Genomic DNA, 19,176 nt, shown 5'->3' with positions numbered 1-19,176 from the left:
TTCATCCCCATTTCAATATGTCCAAACATGGCCTCTTCCACTGTCATGATGAGGCACACTTAGGTTAGAAGAACAACACCTTATATTCCGTTTGTGTAGCCTCCAACCTGATGGCATGAACATCGATTTCTCAAACTTCCAGTAATGCCCCCCTCCCCATTTCACCATTTCCCATCCCTGTGTCCCTCTCTCATGTCATCTCCCTACCCGCCCATCACCTTCCTCTGGTGCTCCTCCCCCCCCCTTTCTTCTTCCATGGCCTTCTGTCTCTTTCACCAATCAATTCCTAGCTCTTTGCTTCATTCCCCCCTCCAAGTTTCACCTTACCCTTGTTTTCTTTCCCCTTCCCCCACCTTTCAAACCTACTCCTCAGTGTTTTTTCTCCAGCCCTGCCGAAGGGTTTCATCCCGAAATCTCAACTGTACTTTTTTCCATAGATGCTGCCTGGCCTGCTGAATTCCTCCAGCATTTTGTGTGTGTTACTCGGATTTCCAGCATCTGCAGATTCTCTTTTGTCCCTGCCAACCTTTATCTGGCATGAGGAGTCAGTGTGTCAGGGAGGCATGTGTCCATGCATCAAGAATTCATACATCAAGAATAGCTGCTGGCATGCTACATGTTGTTATCACGTTGACGCAAATGCTTTTCCAGCTGTGAGAAGCAGGAATGCTGATTGGGTGGTCCTCCTTAATCTGGTGTAGTTTATCCGTCAACAATCTGCATTTATGTAGTAACGTAAATCTCAAGATATGACGATGTGTGCCTCGTGAAAGGAAGGTTGTAAGGCCTGACAAAACCCCCTGGTCATGGAGAGTTGTGACAAAACTGAGGAAGCTTGAGCAAACTAACAGCAATTTTTAATTTGTATGTCTCAATATTACCACAATGATTTTTTATTTGAAAATGTCTTGTGGGAATTTTGAAATGCTTTGCTAATTGTTGGACTAAGTTTGTCAATTGTTACCGTTTAGTAATTATGATCAGTAGGCACAGAAAGAGTCTGTATTTACTGGCAAGTACCTTTATTGTCTCAACTGGAGAGTATGTGAATTTACAGAACTGAATAAGTGTGTGCACACCTACTAAGTCTCCCTGACCCTCTATGAACAGTCAAAGAATAGAAAAGATAACACCTGGTAAAAGAATCTTTGCTGGCCAGGTGTTCCTCGTGGTCCTGATCTAATCTCCACGTGCCCAACATGGGGTCCTCATGTGGAAGAACTCAGTAGGCCAGGCAGCATCTGTGGGGGGAAAAAGCAGGACACGCCTCAGCCTGAAACATCAACTGTACTTTTTCCAGAAATGCTGCCTGGCCTGCTAAGTTCCTCCAGCATTGTGTGTGGTGTTGCTTGGATTTCCAGCATCTGTAGATTTTCTCTTGTTTGTGGGGTCCTCCGCATTCGCGATGGTTGGTCTCCGGAAAGTTACTGCCTCTTTGCATTCGAAGCATTTTTATACTCCTTTCTCACCAGTTCAAATATTGCACTTCAATCTCATTGGCTCGAGGTCACCTGACTGACCCGGGTCACCTCCTTATTGGCTCTGGTCCAGGGCCACAACCAGTATTGTTCTATGACCTTTGCCTTCAGTCTTAGGTCTTTTGGTTCTTTTCAACTCTTAGCTGATTGAAACCTGTCAAACCAAGTGACCCAGACACTGAGCCTAACAAGGCTACAGATTGCTCCTCCTGCAAACCTGCCATGTTACAAAATAAATAGCTATACACACAAAATGCTGAGGAACTCAGCAGGCCAGGCAGCATCTATGGATAAGAGCAAACGGTCGAGGTTTCGGGCTGAGACCCTTTATCAGGACTGGAAAAAAAGGTGAGGTCAGAGTAAGAAGGTGGGGGGAGGGGAGAAAGAAGGACAAGGTAGTTGGTGATAGGTGAAACCGGGACAGGGGGAGGGGTGAAATAAGGAGTTGATTGATGAAAGAGGTACAGGGCTGAAGAAGAGGAAATCGGATAGGAGAAGGTAGAAGACCATGGAAGAAGGGGAAGGTTGAGGAGCAGCAGAGGGAAGTGATGGTCAGATAAGGAGATGAGGGGGGAGTGGGAAATGGGAATGTGGAATGGTGAAGGGGGGCAGTTATTGGAAGTTCGAGAAGTTGATGTTCATGCCATCAGGTTGGAGACGGAATATAAGGTGTTGTCCCTCCAAACTGAGTGTGCTCTCATCGCAGCAGCAGAAGACCCTGTGGACTGACGTGTCAGGATGGGAATGGGAAGTAGAATTAAAATTGGTGGCCAACGGGATCCCGTCTTTTCCGGCAGACGCAGCATAGGTGCTCGGTGAAGCCATCTCCCAGTCTGCATCAGGGTCTCATCAATACACGGGAGGCCACACTGGGAGCATCAGATACAGTATATGACCCTAACAGACTCGCAGGTGAAGTATCACCTCACCTGGACGGACTGTTTGGGGCTCTGAATGGTAGTGAGGGAGAAGGTATAGGGGCAGGTGAAGCACTTGTTCTGGTTGCAAGGTTAAGTGCCAGGAGGGAGATCAGTGGAGAGATAACTGGATAAGGGAGTCACATAGCTGCCTGGACTATACCTACAGAACGTGGGAGGGGAGGAGGTGTGAGATGTGCTGGATGGTGGGACCCCGTTGGAGATGGTGGAAATTAAGGAGAATTATGTGCTGGACACGGAGGCTGGTGGGTTGGGTAGGTGAAGACAAGCGGAACCTTCTCCCTGATGGGGTGGCAGGTGGATGGGATGAGGGCAGATGTGTGTAAAATGGAGGAGATGTGGTTGGGAGCAACGTTGATGGTAGAGGAAGGAAAACTCCTTTCTTTGAAGAAAGAGGACATCTTATTATTTATAGAATGAAAAGTCTCTTCCTGAGAGCAGATGCAGCGGAGACGGAGCAATTTAGAGAAGTGGATGGCATTTTTACAAGTGACAAGCTGGAAAGAGGTATAGTCCAGGTAGCTGGGAGAATTAGTGGGTTTATAAAAGGTGTCCATAGATAAACTGAGTACTTGCATTCTGTCTGCCAGAAAATGTGTGCTCTCCTCTCAGATGCTTGCTAGAATTTAGAAGGATGAGATGGGGTCTTCTAGAAACATATAAAATTATGAAAAGGATAGATAAGATAAAAGCAGGGAAGTTGTTTCCACTGGTAGGTGAGACTATAACTATGGGGCATATCCTCAAGCTTCAGGGAAGTAAACTTAGGTCAGAGATGAAAAGGAACTGCTTTTCCCAAAGAATGGTGATTCTGTGGAATTCTCTGCCCAATGAAGCAGTGGAAGTTACCTCAGTAAATATATTTAAGACAGGGTTGGATAGATTTTTGTATAGTAGCTACTTGTCTGAGAATGGTCTCAGGTTTAGCAGATCATTAGCTGAAACTCTTTGCATCCACATTCCATTGCTTGATTAAATTATCCAAGCAGGAAATCAGTTCAAACAGTTCTCAAGAAGGTGGCTGCAAGGACAGTCTCACAAAATGGCTGCCTACATTCCTGTTTCACTCTTTGATGTTCATTCTGGCTAGCACTGTCTTTCTAATTTATCACCCTTAGCTAATTGCATTTGGACTGAAGCAAATTATTCCTGAACTCAAAGCAAAGTTCTCCGATTGTGATTAATTTTCTTTAGGGAAATCCTAAATACAAATATCTATGTCTCATGGCTCAAATAATAACTAACATTATCTCTATGCAAGGCAAGATCCAGAATAGTCTATTCTGTGGTTATTTCTACACCATATTGCTGTGGAAGGTGATTTGAAACCAATTCTTAGATCTTTATTCCCCCAGGATACTACCAAATTAATGATTCACCCTCCCTCCATATAATTATTACTTTGAGAGCTCCTTTCTCTGAAGTACCTTCTTATTGAGCAATTTAGCTGCAGTTGAAAACTCTCTGAAATAACTTGCTGTTTTGTTGTCACAGGGAGTGTGCCATTGCAGCACTGAAAGATGTGAAAACCTACCTCTTGGATGAGAATGGTCAGATTGCAGTAAGTTAACTTCCTGTGGTCCTCTCATATCTGCCACATCTCATTGCCATTAGTTTAGTCCATATGATGTTTTTTCTGACTGTCTACTTAATTGACTTTTTTGATGTTCAGCAGATTATTTCTTTTGAATACTGGAGAATTTTCCTGGTACGAGCCACAGTATTATTTGTTTGATGTAATCAAGAAGGATTACAGTACATAGATACCTCAAAATTGTTGCACAAGTTGATAGGGTGGTTAAAAAGGTGTATGGAGTGTTGGCCTTCATTAGTCAGGGGACTGAATTCAAGAGCTGCAAGGTCGTGCTGCAGTTCTATAAAATTCTGGCTAGACCAAACTTGGAGTATTATGTTCCAGTCTGGTCGCCTCATTATAGGAAAGATTTGGAAGCTTTAGAGAGGGTGCAGAGGAGATTTACCAGGGTGCTGTCTGAATTGGAGAGCATGCCTTATGAGGAAAGGTTGAGCGAGATAGGGCTTTTCTTTTAGGAGTGTTTGAGGATGAGAGGTAACTTGGTAGGGGTGTACAAAATGAAAGCAGGCATTGATCAAGTGGATAGCCAGACTTTGGGGTACATAATTTTCCGTTGATTATAGGAAAGTACAGGGGTAGTTTTTTCTGAACGTAGAGCTGTGGGTGCCTGTAACACTGGCAGGGGTGGTGGTCAAGGCAGACATTCAGGACGTTTAACAGACTCTTTGATAAGTACATGAATGATAGAAAAATGGAGGACTATGTGGGAAGGCATGGTTAGATTGATCTTAGAGTCCATTCAAAATCGCACAACAAAGTGGGCCGAAGGTCCTGTACAGTTCTACATTCTATAAACTGGGGTTTCTTTGGAGCATCTCAGAGCAGAATTTTTAAGGTGTGTCCAGGAGAGGCACACTTTGTAGGTGGACAAATGAGGGAAAGAGTGTTGCTGAACCTTGTCTTGGGAATGTGGCTGGGCAGGTGGCAGGAGGGCCAATGAAGGAGTAGTAACCTTAGCTCCATGGATTTAAAAGTAGTCATGGAAAAAGATAGAGCTAGACCAGGAATAAATTGAGCAAAGGCCAATTTTATTAATAGTAGATGGGACCTGGCTGGGACCATCTATTTGCAGTAGAACTACATCTGTACATAGAAATATGCAGTTCTTTCATGTAAAGTTTCTGGCATCTTCCTCCTTCCATGCCAGTCCCGAAGAAGGGTTTCAGCCCTAAACATTGACTCTTCATTCATTCCATGAATGTTGCCTGATCTGCTCAGTTCCACCAGCATTTTGTGTGTGTTGCTCTGAGTTTCCAGCATTTCCAGAATCTCTTGTGTTCATGTAAAGTTCTAAATTGATTTGTTTATTGACTGGGTACTCTGATAACACCGACATTACTGAGAAATGTAGTTCTCTGGCTGTTTGTCTTGTTACTTAGCTGCTTACAGTCCTTTGTATTTAAAAGTAATCACTTTTGTAACTATGTGGGAAATTTAAACTCAGTGCAAATGTCTCTATTTTTCCTTTCATCTCAGGTTTTTGATGCCACCAACACAACCAGAGAGCGGAGGGATTTAATCCTGAATTTTGCACGTAACAATACATTTAAGGTTAAGATCAAGAGTAATGATATAAATGTCTCAGAATTGTTAACACATTTTGACTGCTAATTCACTATAGGTGAATGCTTTTGTTCAATCTTATCCATTTATCCTTTAACATTGTTTCACATTACTTTTTACTTTAACAACAGTAGATTAAATGTATAATTGAAAATAGTTTGCATTTTGAGAGATAGTCATAGAAAAGTACAGCACAGAAACAAGCCCTTTGGCCCACCTAGTCCATTCGAACCACATAAACTGCCTACTCCCATCAACCTGCACTGGGACCAGAGCCCTGCACACCTCTACCATCCATGTACCTATCCAAGCTTCTCTTAAACATTGAAATTGAACTTGCATATGCTACTGTTGCTGGCAGTTTGTTCCACACTCTCACGGCCCTCTAAATGAAGAAGTTTCCTCTCATGTTCCCCTTAATCTTTTTACCTTTCACTCTTAGCCCAAGACCTCTAGTTGTAGTGCCACCCCAACTTAAGTGAAAAAAGCCTACTTTCATTTACCCGAGCTACACCCCTCTCGCAGCATACCTGGGTCCACGGATTCCTTGTTTAATGGTATTGTTCCACAGCATAAGGAAGGTTGGAAATCCCTAATCTAGATTGTACAAAGAAAATTCCCATTCTACATGGGATGTGAAAATTGTCAGTGAGGTCAGGTTTTATTGTTCATTCTTAGTTTTATTGAAGTGGTTGGTTTCCTTGACCTTGTTGGATCTCTTTATTTTCCGATCCTTGGGGTTGTTCCAGGAGTCAGGAATGACGAGTAGTCTAATTCCAAGATTTCAGTTTATTTTGGATACAAACAAAGATGCGAATACTAAGCAAACTAAATAAAGAGCTGAGAAATGATGCTAAGGGATGTATGGATGCAAAGACAAAGGAATAAAGAAGCCAGGATAGCACCTCTGGAAAATCTCGCCTTTATAGATAAGAAGAGAAATTCCATTGATAAAGAATCAATTAGTTTATAGGCTACATCATTACTACGGTTACATCACGTGGGTAATGTGCTAATACTTAGCCAATGAAAAATGACAACAGTGATAAACTATTAGTTTAGCTGCTGTACACTTTCTGCCAGTGAGCGGGGATGAACCACCACATACTATGAAAAATATGAGTTTGTTATAAAATATAGATGTCATAAAAAGTGGTTTCCAACAACCTTTTCATATGAGAATTAACTACATTCTGCTGGGTCCGGAGCTGCATGCAGTCAGACTGGGTAAGGACAGCAGGTTTCTGTTCCTATGAGGTCGAAGTCAAACAGGCAGGATTTTATTGAAGACTGCCAGATTCAGATTCAAATTTAGATTCAAATTTATCACGTGTACACAAAACATACCAACACAACCTACGGTTGTGCTGGGGGCAGCCTGCAAGTGTTGCCACACATTCTAGCACCAGCATAGCATGCTCTCAGTGCTCAACCGAACAACACAGAACACAACAAACAAGCAGCAAAATAGCAACATCAAGCCAAGACCCTTTCCTCCCACCCACACACACACACACCCACACCCACACACACGGATAGTCCTCCAAGTCCAGGACAGGCCCCCAATCTCCAGGCTTTGAATCCCAGACTTCCGGTCAACCATTGAGCTCTGATCTTCGATATCGACCCTGGACCCTGAATTCCAGGCTGAACTCTGGGTATGCTGACTCACCAGCTCTTGTGTCTCCTGTTCGCACGGACATCCGATCCTGGGGACCTGGAACAGCCCGATGCCCGTGGATGTCCTTTGTCACCCACCCACATCCCTGGCCTTTGTGTGCATAGCAGATGTGTAACTGCAGAGTCCTCCATCTTGTGTCCACATCGCTGGTCTTCAAGCACAGAGTGGAGGTGTTACTATTCCTATCCTATTCCTGATTTATTTTATTTTAAATTACTTAACATAAAATACAGGAGTAGCCCATTTGGCTCCTCACGCTCGCTCTGTTGTCCAATAAAATCACAATTCATCTTTCCCTCAGCTCCTGTACTGACCCCATATTCGACTACTTCCTTAATATACTAAGGTCTATTGATCTCAGTCTTCCTTATCTTCAATGGATGAACCTGTTAGAAAGAATGCTCAAGTTTCACTGTGTTCTGATTGGTTGAATAAATGATTTGTTAGCTTTGACCGGATTTGCCTCTGTTTCTAGGAACCCCAGTCATAGGATACTTTTAAGTTCTTGAATTTCAAATGTCAACTATGATATAAATTTTCAAATGAGATTAATACTCTGAGGCCCTCCAATGGTCAAGTTTGATCATGGATACTGTGTCCTAGCTGCCTTCATGATACGCCAGCCAGAGCAGTACGATATGGAGAGCAAGCTGTTGCCCATGCAACAGACTCCCCCTCTCCAAACAGCTGATGATCCCAAAGGAACAGGCAGAGACTGATACAGTTTGGCACCAGCAGTGTCGCAGGAGTTGCCAGTTAGCGTTAAACTCAATGTAGGTCTGCCTTAGGGTCTTCAGCTCCAGCTTTTTCCTTGGGGCTTACTCCCGAAGCCTTCTCCATGAGTGGGTATAGCCGCAAGGCAGTGGAGGTTGCAGATCAAAGCTTTCCATCTGCTAGATGAGTTGCCAACCACACCTGACTAGCCCCATCTTCCTGAAGTGGCTGGTTTTAAGACTCCAGTTACCCACCTTTGCCACTTTTCCTTTCAGTAGAAACGGTTCTGCCAGGCTTAGTAACTAAGCCACATGTGAAGGCCAGGAGCTGGACTTGGTTGTCAGAGGCTATTTTGGTGCACACCATTAGAAGCATTTAAAAACCAGATCAATATGCTAGATGTTTGAGTACTAGCTCTGCAACATGGTCACAATGCTCTGATAACTAATGTCCCAATTACTGCAAAATTTCGTCCAACAAGGTTTGTCTATAACTGAGATCATCTTTGATGAGATTCAACAGAGTTTCACTGGTATTTTATTGAATGTTACACATTTGTTTTTGACAAAGGTGACATAATGAATTCATAAATGAAAGAAACTACAATAATTAAGCAGTTTCTGGGACAGCAAACAAACTGCTGAAGGAGCTCAAGAGGACAAGCAGCATCTGTTGAAGCAGAGGGACTGTTTTTTTGTCTTCATGAATGCTTCTTGAGTCCTGATGAAGGATCTTGGCCCAAATCATTGACATTTATTCCCCTCCATGGACAATCTCTGGCCTGCTGAGTTTCTCCAGCACTTTCTTTCTTGTTCTAGGTTCTGGCATCTGCTGTCTCACCTTTGTCTCAATTCTAATTCATGACCTCTTTCATTTCTTGCTATGTAACTGGATAATTAGTTTAATATTTTTAATCAAGACTGAATTAATGTGTGTTCCCAGGTGTTTTTTGTTGAATCTGTCTGTGATGATCCAGAGGTCATTGCTGCCAATATTAAGGTATGTAATATCTGTTATCTTCAACCCAGACCTTGTTATCAAATAAGACGTGGCAAACCATCATTGAAGAGCAAAATATCTCATTGGCTGGGGTGAAATGTAGACAAATATCCCTGATATTGCAAAAAATAAGTGATTGAGGAAATTGTTTATTTTGTCCTGTAGAACTCAGGGAGTTTCTCAGTTCCTGTTGCAAATGTCACTCTGGTAGCATAATGTACAGCTGCACTGTAGAATATTCGGTAACTTCATAGGAAATGGTCAGTTACTTACTGCCCATTACACTGCTGGCCTTTGGGGCAGCAACGAAGGTCCTCCATCTCTGTCTGTACAGAGGATTCTTCGTTGCTGTTTCCGAAACAATTGTTTTTTGACCAGTCAGGGTTGTTAGCCCTGACCAGAATCCCCGGACCTGGAAGACCAGTGGACCACTCTTAGTCTGACCTTTACCCTTTGACCTGTTTGACATGGGTGACCCTACCAAAAGCCATAGCACAAGGCCCTAACTCCAACCAACATAGTTCTCCAGGTCACTGAGGCAAGCCTCCAAGTGCTATGACAAGGTTATGGTCCTCTTGGAGGAGGAAATAGTCAGCTGTGACCATAAATTACTCAGCAGGCTATTTAGGATCCAACCATTAGGAGTGTGTTCTGCAGAAACGAATGCACTTTCATTCTACGCCTGGCCAACTTGTTGAAGAGCTCATAACTATTTAAACACCACAGGGCCTTGCAGTACGGCTGCTCCATCATTTTCATACATTGGCTAGAGAGAGTCATAGAACACTACAGCACAGATGCAGGCCCTTCAGCCCATCTAGGCTGTGCCCAACTCAAAGTCAGTAGCTGCACGAGAGGGAAAGAAACTCATTAGTATCTCCATTAAAAGCAGAACAAGATGGCAAGGCAGGTCAGAATTAGGTTTATTATCACTGACGTATGTCATGAAATTTGTTTTGATGCAGCATTACAGAGTAAACATAAATTACTATAACAAATATATAATATATTGCACAATGAGAGCAGAATAATGAAGTAGTGTTCGTGGGTTCATGGGGCCATTTAGAATCTGATGGCGGAGGGAAAGAAGCTGTCTTCAGGCTTCTGTACCTCCTCGTTGATGGTAGTAATGAGGAGAGAGTGTGCCCAGGATGTCAGGCAGCCTCTGTGGAGAGAAAAACAGGTAACACAGGGGCTCCCACCCTTTTTTATGCCATGGAGCCCTACCATTAACCGAGGGGTCCGTGGATGCCAGGTTGTGAACCTCTGAGTTAACGTTCCAGATTGATGATGTTTCATCAGAATTTGGAGAAGTTATAAAACAGGTTTACGTTGGAGAAGGGTGACGGAAATGTCCAGGGAAATGGAAGGCACGGAGTGGTGTGGGAGTGGTCTGAGTGAAGGTACTGATGTTTCCCCTTTGCTTATGTAAGAGTTAAGAAATGGCCACATGATTTCCATCTGGCTGTCAATCCAAACGTTAGCTGGCATCGCTTTCCACGTGTTATTTACAGGAGGTAAAGGTTTCAAGCCCGGACTATGCAGACGTTGCAGAGGACCGGATAATGGACGATTTCCTCAAACGCATTGAATGTTACAAAGTTACCTACGAACCGTTGGATCCTGATGACTATGACAAGTAAGTTTTAAAATAAGGTTGTTAGGGATTCAGAGATTAATGGGATTATGTGAATATGTGAATTTTCAAGATTGTTTAACATCACAAGTGTAAAAGGAGAACAAAGTAATTGTTACTCTGGATCCAGTACAGCACAAAAAGAAACACAATAAGATAAAGAACACAATAAAAAAATACAATATGTGTGTGTCTCTGTGCGTGTGTGTGTGTGTGTGTGTATACACATACATAGCCTCCTCCCTGATGCAAGTAGGACAAACAATCCATGAGCAAGGTGGGCGGAATCCTTCATGTTACTGGCTTTTTTCCAGCAACTTTCTGTATAGATGTCCTTGATGGTGAGCAGGCTGGTGCCGGTGATGCATTTGGCAGTGTTGAGTACCAGTTGTAGAGCCTTCCTGTCCACTGCAGTGCTGTTTCTGTACCTACACAACTAATGAGAAGTTTTCAATTGAATTAGTGTAAATTCCAATTAGTAATCATTTTGAAGTTGAAAAGACAGCTTTGCAAACTGCAGAGCGCAGGCTGGATTCTCAAGAGGATATGGTTTGCAAGAGAAATGGCCATGAGATGCACTTCTATACATTAGTTAAATGTAAGAGAATGGGCGAAGTTAATTGAGCTGCATCAAACCAGGCAACACTGGCTAAGTTATCTTGCACCATTGTGTCCAAGTTCAAGGAAAATTTATATATTAGAAACGCAAACACGAAGAATTCTGCAGATGCTGCAAATTCAAGCAACACACATCAAAGTTGCTGGTGAACGCAACATCTCTAGGCAGCATCTCTAGGAAGAGGTACAGTTGATGTTTCGGGCTGAGAGCCGAAACGTCGACTGTACCTCTTCCTAGAGATGCTGCCTGGCCTGCTGTGTTCACCAGCAACTTTGATGTGTGTTGCGTTAATTAAAATATTAGGTTAGCTTTATTAGTCACATTGAAACATAGAGTGTTTGTGTCAACAATCAACAAGAGGATGTGCTGGGGGAAGCCCGCAAGTTTCGCCATCTTTCCAGCATCAATATAGCATACCCACAAATTATTAACCCTAACCTATATGCCTTTGGAATGTGGGAGGAAATCAAAGCACCCAGAGGAAACCCAGGTGGTTACAGGAAGAAAATATAAACTCCTTGCAGACTGCGGCAGGAATTGAACTCTGATCGCTGATCTCTGGTGGTGTAAAAGGTAGCGTAGCTCTCTGCTGCCCTACCATACCGCTTACAGACTAGACTGATTTTTGTCACATAGCATATTAAGTGTGGTCACAGGTATGTTTGCTCTATCCACAGTTGAAGTATTTATGTGCTGAGAAAGTTAATCTTCTCAATGTTAATTTTAGATCTCTGACTTCTCTGTCCTCAGAATCTTTTAGTCCAGGGGTTCCCAACCTTTTTTTAATTCCATGGACCAATACCAGTAAGCAAGGGGGTCCATGGACCCCAGGTCAGGAACCCCTGTTTTTAGACCATCTTTGTGAATTACTTGGTCCCAAGAAATATGTTTGAGCACTGAGAGATGCCACCCACAGTAGATATGTAATTCAAAGGAAGTATTGTTAGTGTCAACATATTGAAGTAAACAGTGTCATTGATTATGGGATTATTTGCTGATTCTTCGTTCTCTGGAGTATAAACGTTGAGTTTGGGTGACTCTACCGAGGATGCCTCCGGAAGACTGCCAGGTGGTGATAAATAAAGACTTTGTATTACCAGCTCCATTGACTCAGTCACAGTCCACAACAGAGGCTATTAGTTATCCATGACTAAAGTTATGATCGACGTACTGTTAAATTTTATATATTTGCCTTCCTTGTCTAGTTCTTCCTACTGAATACTTTGAATGATATTAAATTTTAAGTACTATTTTGTTTTGTATTTGTACAGATTGTCTTCTTTTGCACACTGGTTGTTGGTGAGTCTTTAGTTTTTCATTGCTTCTGTTTCTTTGTTCTACTATGAATATTTGCAAGAAAGTGAATCTTGGTAGTGTATGGTGGCATATGTACTTACTTTGATAATAAATTTACTTTGAAAATTGACCTATTTGAACTTTGAATGATGCAGACTAGAAAAGCAGATGGGTGTGAGATAGTTTTAATTAGTGCTGTTTGTGAATCTAAATTTATGAAAATAATTATCCTGTTTAGGGACCAGCTTTAATAATATCTATTCATAACATAGAATGCCAGAAATGAGCAGAAAATATCTGCTAAAATACAAGGTATTTCAGCATCATTGTATTAGAGGTGTCTTGAGTCAAGTGTGAAGCAGTTGCTGTTCCTCATAACTGACACTGGTTGTTAATTTTACCTTGATTTGTTTCTATGTTTCCTCTGTTGTTTCAAAGTTCAAAGTAACTTTATCATCAAAGTACGTGTATGTGACCATATACAACCCTGAGATTCATTTTCCTGCAGGTATTCTCAATAAATCTCTAGAATAATAACCATAACAGAATCAATGAAAGGCCTGGGTAATCAACTTGGGTATTCAACCAGTGTGCATAAGATGACAAACTGTGCAGATACAAAAAGGAGAAAATAATAATAAATGAATAACCAAGCAATAAATATCGAGAACATGAGATGAAGAGTCCTTGAAAGTGAGTCCATTGGTTGTGGGACGTTGTATATTTCTCAGCTTCTGCTCTGAGACATTTAAAATGAAATCTGTGTAAGCTGACTGTTTATTCTGTTAAAGCAATTTTTCCTTTTTTTTTTGCACCTTTAGAGAACTGTCCTTCATTAAGGTAATTAACGTTGGTCGACGATTTCTAGTGAATAAAGTCCAGGATTACATTCAGAGTAAAATAGTGTACTACCTGATGAACATCCACGTCCACCCACGCACAATCTACTTGAGCCGCCACGGAGAAAGCGAATACAACAGTCTTGGGAGGCTGGGCGGTGACTCCGGTTTATCTCATCGAGGGAAGCAGGTACAATAGGGCTTCGTACTCATAGTTCTTATTTGGCTAATGAAATATACTCAGTGGCCAAGAACTAGAATCCGATGTGGTCTTCTGCTGCTGTATCCCATCCACTTCAAGGCTCAACATGTTGCGCATTCAGAGATTCTCTACTGCACGCCACTTTTGTACGAGTGGTTATTTGAGTTACTGTCGCCTTCCTGTCAGCTTGAACCAGTCTGACTATTCTCCCCGGACCTCTCTCATTAATAAGCCATTTTTGCCAAAAAAACCTGCCACTGACTGGACTTTTCTGCACTCAGGATGTGTCTTTTCACTGCAGATTGAAGGAGATTCCTCCTTCTTCAAAGAAAGCAGTTTCCCTTCCTCCACAATCATTCTGCCCTCACCTGCATGTCTTCTATTTCATGCACATTTACCCTCACCCCATCCTCCCACCACCCTACCAGGAATAGTGTTCCTCATGTGGAATTTCCGCCATCTCCAATGGGATTCCACCACCAACCACATTTTTCCTGACCCCGCCCCCCATCTGCTTTCCAGAAAGATCGCTCCCTACATGACTTCCTTGTCAATTCGTCCACCCCCACTGAACTGCCTTCTGGCATTTATTCTTCTAAGTGGAACAAGTGCTACACTAACCACTACACCTCCTTCCTCACTACCGTTCAGGGCCCCAAACAGTCCTTCCAGGTGAGGCGACACTTCACCTGTGAGTCTGTTGGGGTCATCTGCTGTATCTGGTGCTCCCGGTGTGGCCTCCTGGATTATCAGTAAGACCTGAAGTAGATTGGGAGACTGCTTCACTGAGCACCTATGCTTTGCCTGCCAGAAAAAGTGAGATCTCTAGTAGCCACCCACTTTAATTCTACTTCCAACATGTCAGTCCATGGCCTCCTCTGCTGCCGCAATAAGGCCACACTCAGGTTGGAAGAGCAACACCTTATATTCCATCAGTGTAGCCTCCAACCTGATGGCAGGAACATCGATTTCTCAAACTTCCAGTATTGCACCCCCTCCCTTCACCATTCCCCATTCCCATTTCCTTCTCTCACCTTATCTCCTTACCTGACCATCATCTCCCTCTGGTGCTCCTCCCTCAACTCTTTCTTTCATGGCCTTTTGTCCTCGCCTATCAGATTCTCCCTTTTCCAGCTCTTTATCTCTTTCATCAATCAACTACCCAACTCTTTCCTTCACCCCTCCACCTCCCAGTTTCACCTGTCACCTACTACCTTGTACTGCTTCCTCCCCTCCTCCCACCTTCTGAATCTGACTTCTCATTTTTTTTCTCACAACACGCTGGAAGAACTCAGCAGGTCGGGCAGCATCCGTGGAAAAGATCGGTCGACGTTTCGGGCCGGAACCCTTCATTTTTTTTCTCTAGTCCCGATGAAGGCTCTCGGCCCGAAATGTTGACTGTTTACTCTTTTCTTTGGATGCTGCTTGGCTTGCTGAGTTCCTCCAGCATTTTGTGCATATTTCTTGGATTTCTAGCATCTGCAGATTTTCTCATTTGTGCCTGGATTTTTTTTTTTGTTTTTTTTGCACCATTCTCTGTAAACCCTAGAGACTGTTCTGCTTGAAAATCGCAGGAGATCAACTGTTTCTGAGGGAAAACCTTGAGTTTCTGAGATACTCAAACCTTCTCATCTGGCACCAACAATCATTCTATGGTCAAAGTCATGTGGATCACATTTCTTCCCCGTTCTGATGTTTGGTCTGAACAACAGCTGAATCTTTTGACCATGTCTGCATGCTTTTACCTATTGTGTTGCTGCCACATGATTGGCTAATTTGAAACTTGCACTAACGAGCTGGTGTATCTAATAAAGTGGCACTGAGTGTATTTAAGAGATTTCTGTTGTCAGTTACATAAATTTGTATTTGTAGAAGTACAAATGTTTCCTCAATTTATTTCTGAGATGTACTGAAGAAGTCAGTATCGTATACAGCATCGTACTGTTTTAAGCTGAGCTTGAGTGACGAGGCTGTAAAGGTAGAATCGACTGAGGTTATGTTTGACTTCGCAAACACGAGGAATTCTGCAGATGCTGGAAATTCAAGCAACACATATCAAGGTTGCTGGTAAATGCAGCAGGTCAGGCAGCATCTCTAGGAAGAGGTACAGTCGACGTTTCAGACCGGCAACTTTGATGTGCGTTGCTTATGTTTGACTTGATGGGTTTTAGTGAGTAGCTACGTTAACTTGCCTTCATTCTTCCTGTAGTATGCAGAAGCTTTGCGTCAGTTTGTTGAGGAGCAGAGAATTCCAGACCTGAAGGTTTGGACAAGTCAGCTCAAGCGAACAATCCAAACTGCTGAGGCGCTAGGTGTTCCATACGAACAGTGGAAGATCCTCAATGAGTTGGATGCAGTGAGTAGAGTGAAATGATATCTCTTCACTTCATAAGTCGATTTTCTCCTGTCAGTTGAGGGTGGGTATTCAGGCTTGGGTACCTCCTCCCAAAAGACCCACACCAAAACAGCTTCTTCCCCTCTGCCACCAGATTTCTGAACAGTCCAAGAACGCTACCTTTTGCTTCCACAATTTACTTCTGTAATTTCATGTCTTTGCACTATATTTCATGTCATATGTCACTGGTTATAGAATCATGGAAAACTACAGCACAGAAACAGGTCCTTTGGCCCATCCAGTCCGTGCCAAACCACTTTAACTGCCTACTCCCATTGACCTGCACCGGGACCATATTCCTCCATACCTCTATCATCCATATACCTGGGCATAGATACATAGAAAACCTAGAGCACAATGCTGTGCCGAACATGTCCTTACCTTAGAAATTACCTAGGGTTACCCATAGCCTTCTATTTTTCTAAGCTTCATGTACCTATCCAGGAGTCTCTTAAAAGACCCTATCTTATCTGCCTCCAACACGGTCACAGGCAGCCCATTCCACACACTCACCACTCTCTGCGTAAAAAAACTTACCCTTGACATCTCCTCTGTACCAAGCGCCTTAAAACTGTGCCCTCTCGTGCTAGTCATTTCAGCCCTGGGAAAAAGCCTCTGGCTATCCAAACGATCGATGCCTCTCATCATCTTGTACAACTCTATCAGGTCACCTCTCATCCTCCGTCGTTCCAAGGAGAACAGACCGAGTTCACTCAACCTGTTCTCATAAGGCATGCTCCCCAATCCAGGCAACATCCTTGTAGATCTCCTCTGTACCCTTTCTATAGTTTCCACATCCTTCCTGTAGTGAAGCAACCAGAATTGAGCACAGTACTCCAAGAGGGGTCTGACCAGGGTCCTATATAGCTGTAACATTACCTCTCAGCTCTGAAACTCAATCCCGTGATTGATGAAGACCAATACACCATATGCCTTCTTAACCACAGAGTCAGCCTGTGCAGCAGCTTTGAGTGTCCTATGGACTCGGACCCCAAGATCCCTCTGATCCTCCACACTGCCAAGAGTCTTACCATTAATAATATATTCTGCCATCATATTTGACCTACCAAAATGAACCACCTCACACTTATCTGAGCTGAACTCCATCTGCCACTTCTCAGCCCAGTTTTGCATCATATCAATGTCCAACTGTAACCTCTGACAGCCCTCCACACTATCCACAACACCCCCAACCTTTGTGTCATCAGCAAATTTACTAACCCATCCTTCCACTTCCTCATCCAGGTCATTTATAAAAACTATCCAAACTTCTCTTAAACATTAAAATCAAAATCACGTCCTCCACTTGCACTGCACACTCTCACCACCCTCTGCGTGAAGAAGTTTCCCTTCATGTTGCCCTTAAACATTTCACCTTTCAGCCTTAACCCATGACCTCTATTTGTCGTCTCACCCAACCTCAGTGGAGAAAGCCTGCTTGCATTTGCCCTAACTATACCCCTCGTAATTTTGTATACGTCTATCAAATCTCGCTCTCAATCTTCTATATTTTAGGGAATAAAATACTAACCTATTCAATTTTTCATTACAACTCAGGTCCTTGTAAATTTTCTCTGCCTTCTTTCAATCTTATTTACATCTTTCCCGTAGGTAGGTGACCAGACCTGCACACAAGACTCCAAATTAGGCCTCACCAACATCTTATAGAACTTCGACATAACATCCCAACTCCTGTACTCTATACTTAAATCTGTGAAGGCCAGTGTGCCAAAAGCTTTCTTTACAACCTTATCTACCTGTGACACCAATTTTAATGAATTATTGAACTGTATTCCCAAATCCCTCTGTGTTACTGTGCTCCTGAGTTGGTACTCCCAAAGTGCAACACATCACACTTATCTGCATTAAATTCCATCTGCCATTTTTCCAGTTGGACTAGGTCCCTCTGAATGCTTGGCTCTGGCTCAACATCTAATTTTAAAAGCCACTGAAAGTGAAGGTTGGTGACAGATGGAACCAGATCGGGAAGGGATGATAGGTCTTCTGGCCTCTATCCCAATCCTGTCTTTTTCCCTGGCAGTCCTCGTGCAGGAAATGTTGAACTCTGCTTCTGCTTTTAGAGCGCTGCATTCTTCTAGCTTTTGGTTTTCCTTGTTCCCTTATTCCACCATCTTTGCCCTTTCACAAGAAAGATGTTATAACACCAAGAAGAATGCAGAAAAGATTTACTACAATGCTGCCTACACTGGGGTGTCTGAGTTACAGGGAGAGGTTGTGTTTGTCTAGGAAGGACTTTATTCTCTGGAACACAGGAGATTGAGGGGTGACCTGATAGAGGTATATATAAACATAAAGATTAGCTTTATTTGTCACATATACATGAAAACATTGAAACATACAGTGAAACGCATCAACAACCAGCACAGTCCGAGGATGTGCTGGGGGCAGCCTGCAAGTGCCGCCATGTTTCCACTGCCAACGTAGCCAAAGAGCCTTTTTACATGCTGTATAATAACTATGATCTGCTCTCTGTTTTGCCTTCAAATTCTAATTTAACATTGATTTTCTTTGAAATATTTTGTCCTTGCTGTAAAGTGTGGCATTAGTAATATGTGTTTAACTTCATTTCCCAGGGTGTTTGCGAGGAGCTGACATACAGTGAAATTCAGGACAAGTATCCAGATGAATTTGCACTGCGAGACCAGGACAAATACCATTACCGTTACCCAGGAGGAGAGGTACGGATCAAGCAGCCTTTAGTAGTCAATTCCAACAAATCAATTGCCACTGCTGGCAACCCACTACGAGTTGTTATCCTTGAATGATGCTCCCTCTAATCTCTCCAGTAATGATGTTCCACAAAGTCGAAGAAATGTATTTGATCCTTTATTAACAACTAGCAAAACATACAATCTTGAAGCGATGCAATTAAACGTAATTAAACAGACAACAAAAGACATGACACCCAGCAGTCGCCAGAACCAAACTAAACTGCCCAGAACAAAGCACAAGTACATAACTTATTCCCTTCACTTTTTGCCACAGCTCCCCACCCATGTGATTAGGTAACATAGTAAACGCACAACACAATACAATGCAGATAGAGTACAGATGCATGACCCCTACACAGCCTATCATTGTTACATTCACCAGTATTTGGTGTGTTAGCATTAGGGGAATGGATTACTGAACATTAAGTGCAGTCTGTCTGAGTGTCTGCAGCACTGTTAATGGACAGGGACCTCCCAACTTACACTGGAG

At 42.9% G+C, this 19,176-nt stretch overlaps 1 protein-coding gene across 4 annotated transcripts in view; it reads left to right on the top strand.

The window, feature by feature from the left end:
• LOC134355376 (6-phosphofructo-2-kinase/fructose-2,6-bisphosphatase 2-like) overlaps positions 1 to 19,176 on the top strand; it is a 114,951-nt gene that overhangs the window by 27,353 nt on the left and 68,422 nt on the right. For all 4 annotated transcript variants that reach the window (XM_063065168.1, XM_063065167.1, XM_063065169.1 and 1 more), the window contains 7 exons: positions 3,911 to 3,977; positions 5,487 to 5,561; positions 8,911 to 8,967; positions 10,482 to 10,606; positions 13,340 to 13,547; positions 15,769 to 15,915; positions 18,549 to 18,653. In XM_063065168.1, the coding sequence (XP_062921238.1) occupies positions 3,911 to 3,977; positions 5,487 to 5,561; positions 8,911 to 8,967; positions 10,482 to 10,606; positions 13,340 to 13,547; positions 15,769 to 15,915; positions 18,549 to 18,653 (784 nt within the window). The remainder of the gene's footprint in view (positions 1 to 3,910; positions 3,978 to 5,486; positions 5,562 to 8,910; positions 8,968 to 10,481; positions 10,607 to 13,339; positions 13,548 to 15,768; positions 15,916 to 18,548; positions 18,654 to 19,176) is intronic.

The sequence above is a fragment of the Mobula hypostoma genome, chromosome 13, assembly GCF_963921235.1.
Source record: "Mobula hypostoma chromosome 13, sMobHyp1.1, whole genome shotgun sequence".
In the NCBI taxonomy this organism is placed as follows: Eukaryota; Metazoa; Chordata; class Chondrichthyes; order Myliobatiformes; family Myliobatidae; genus Mobula; species Mobula hypostoma.
Note: the sequence above shows the minus strand (reverse complement) of the source record. Positions and strands in the feature narration are given on the sequence as shown.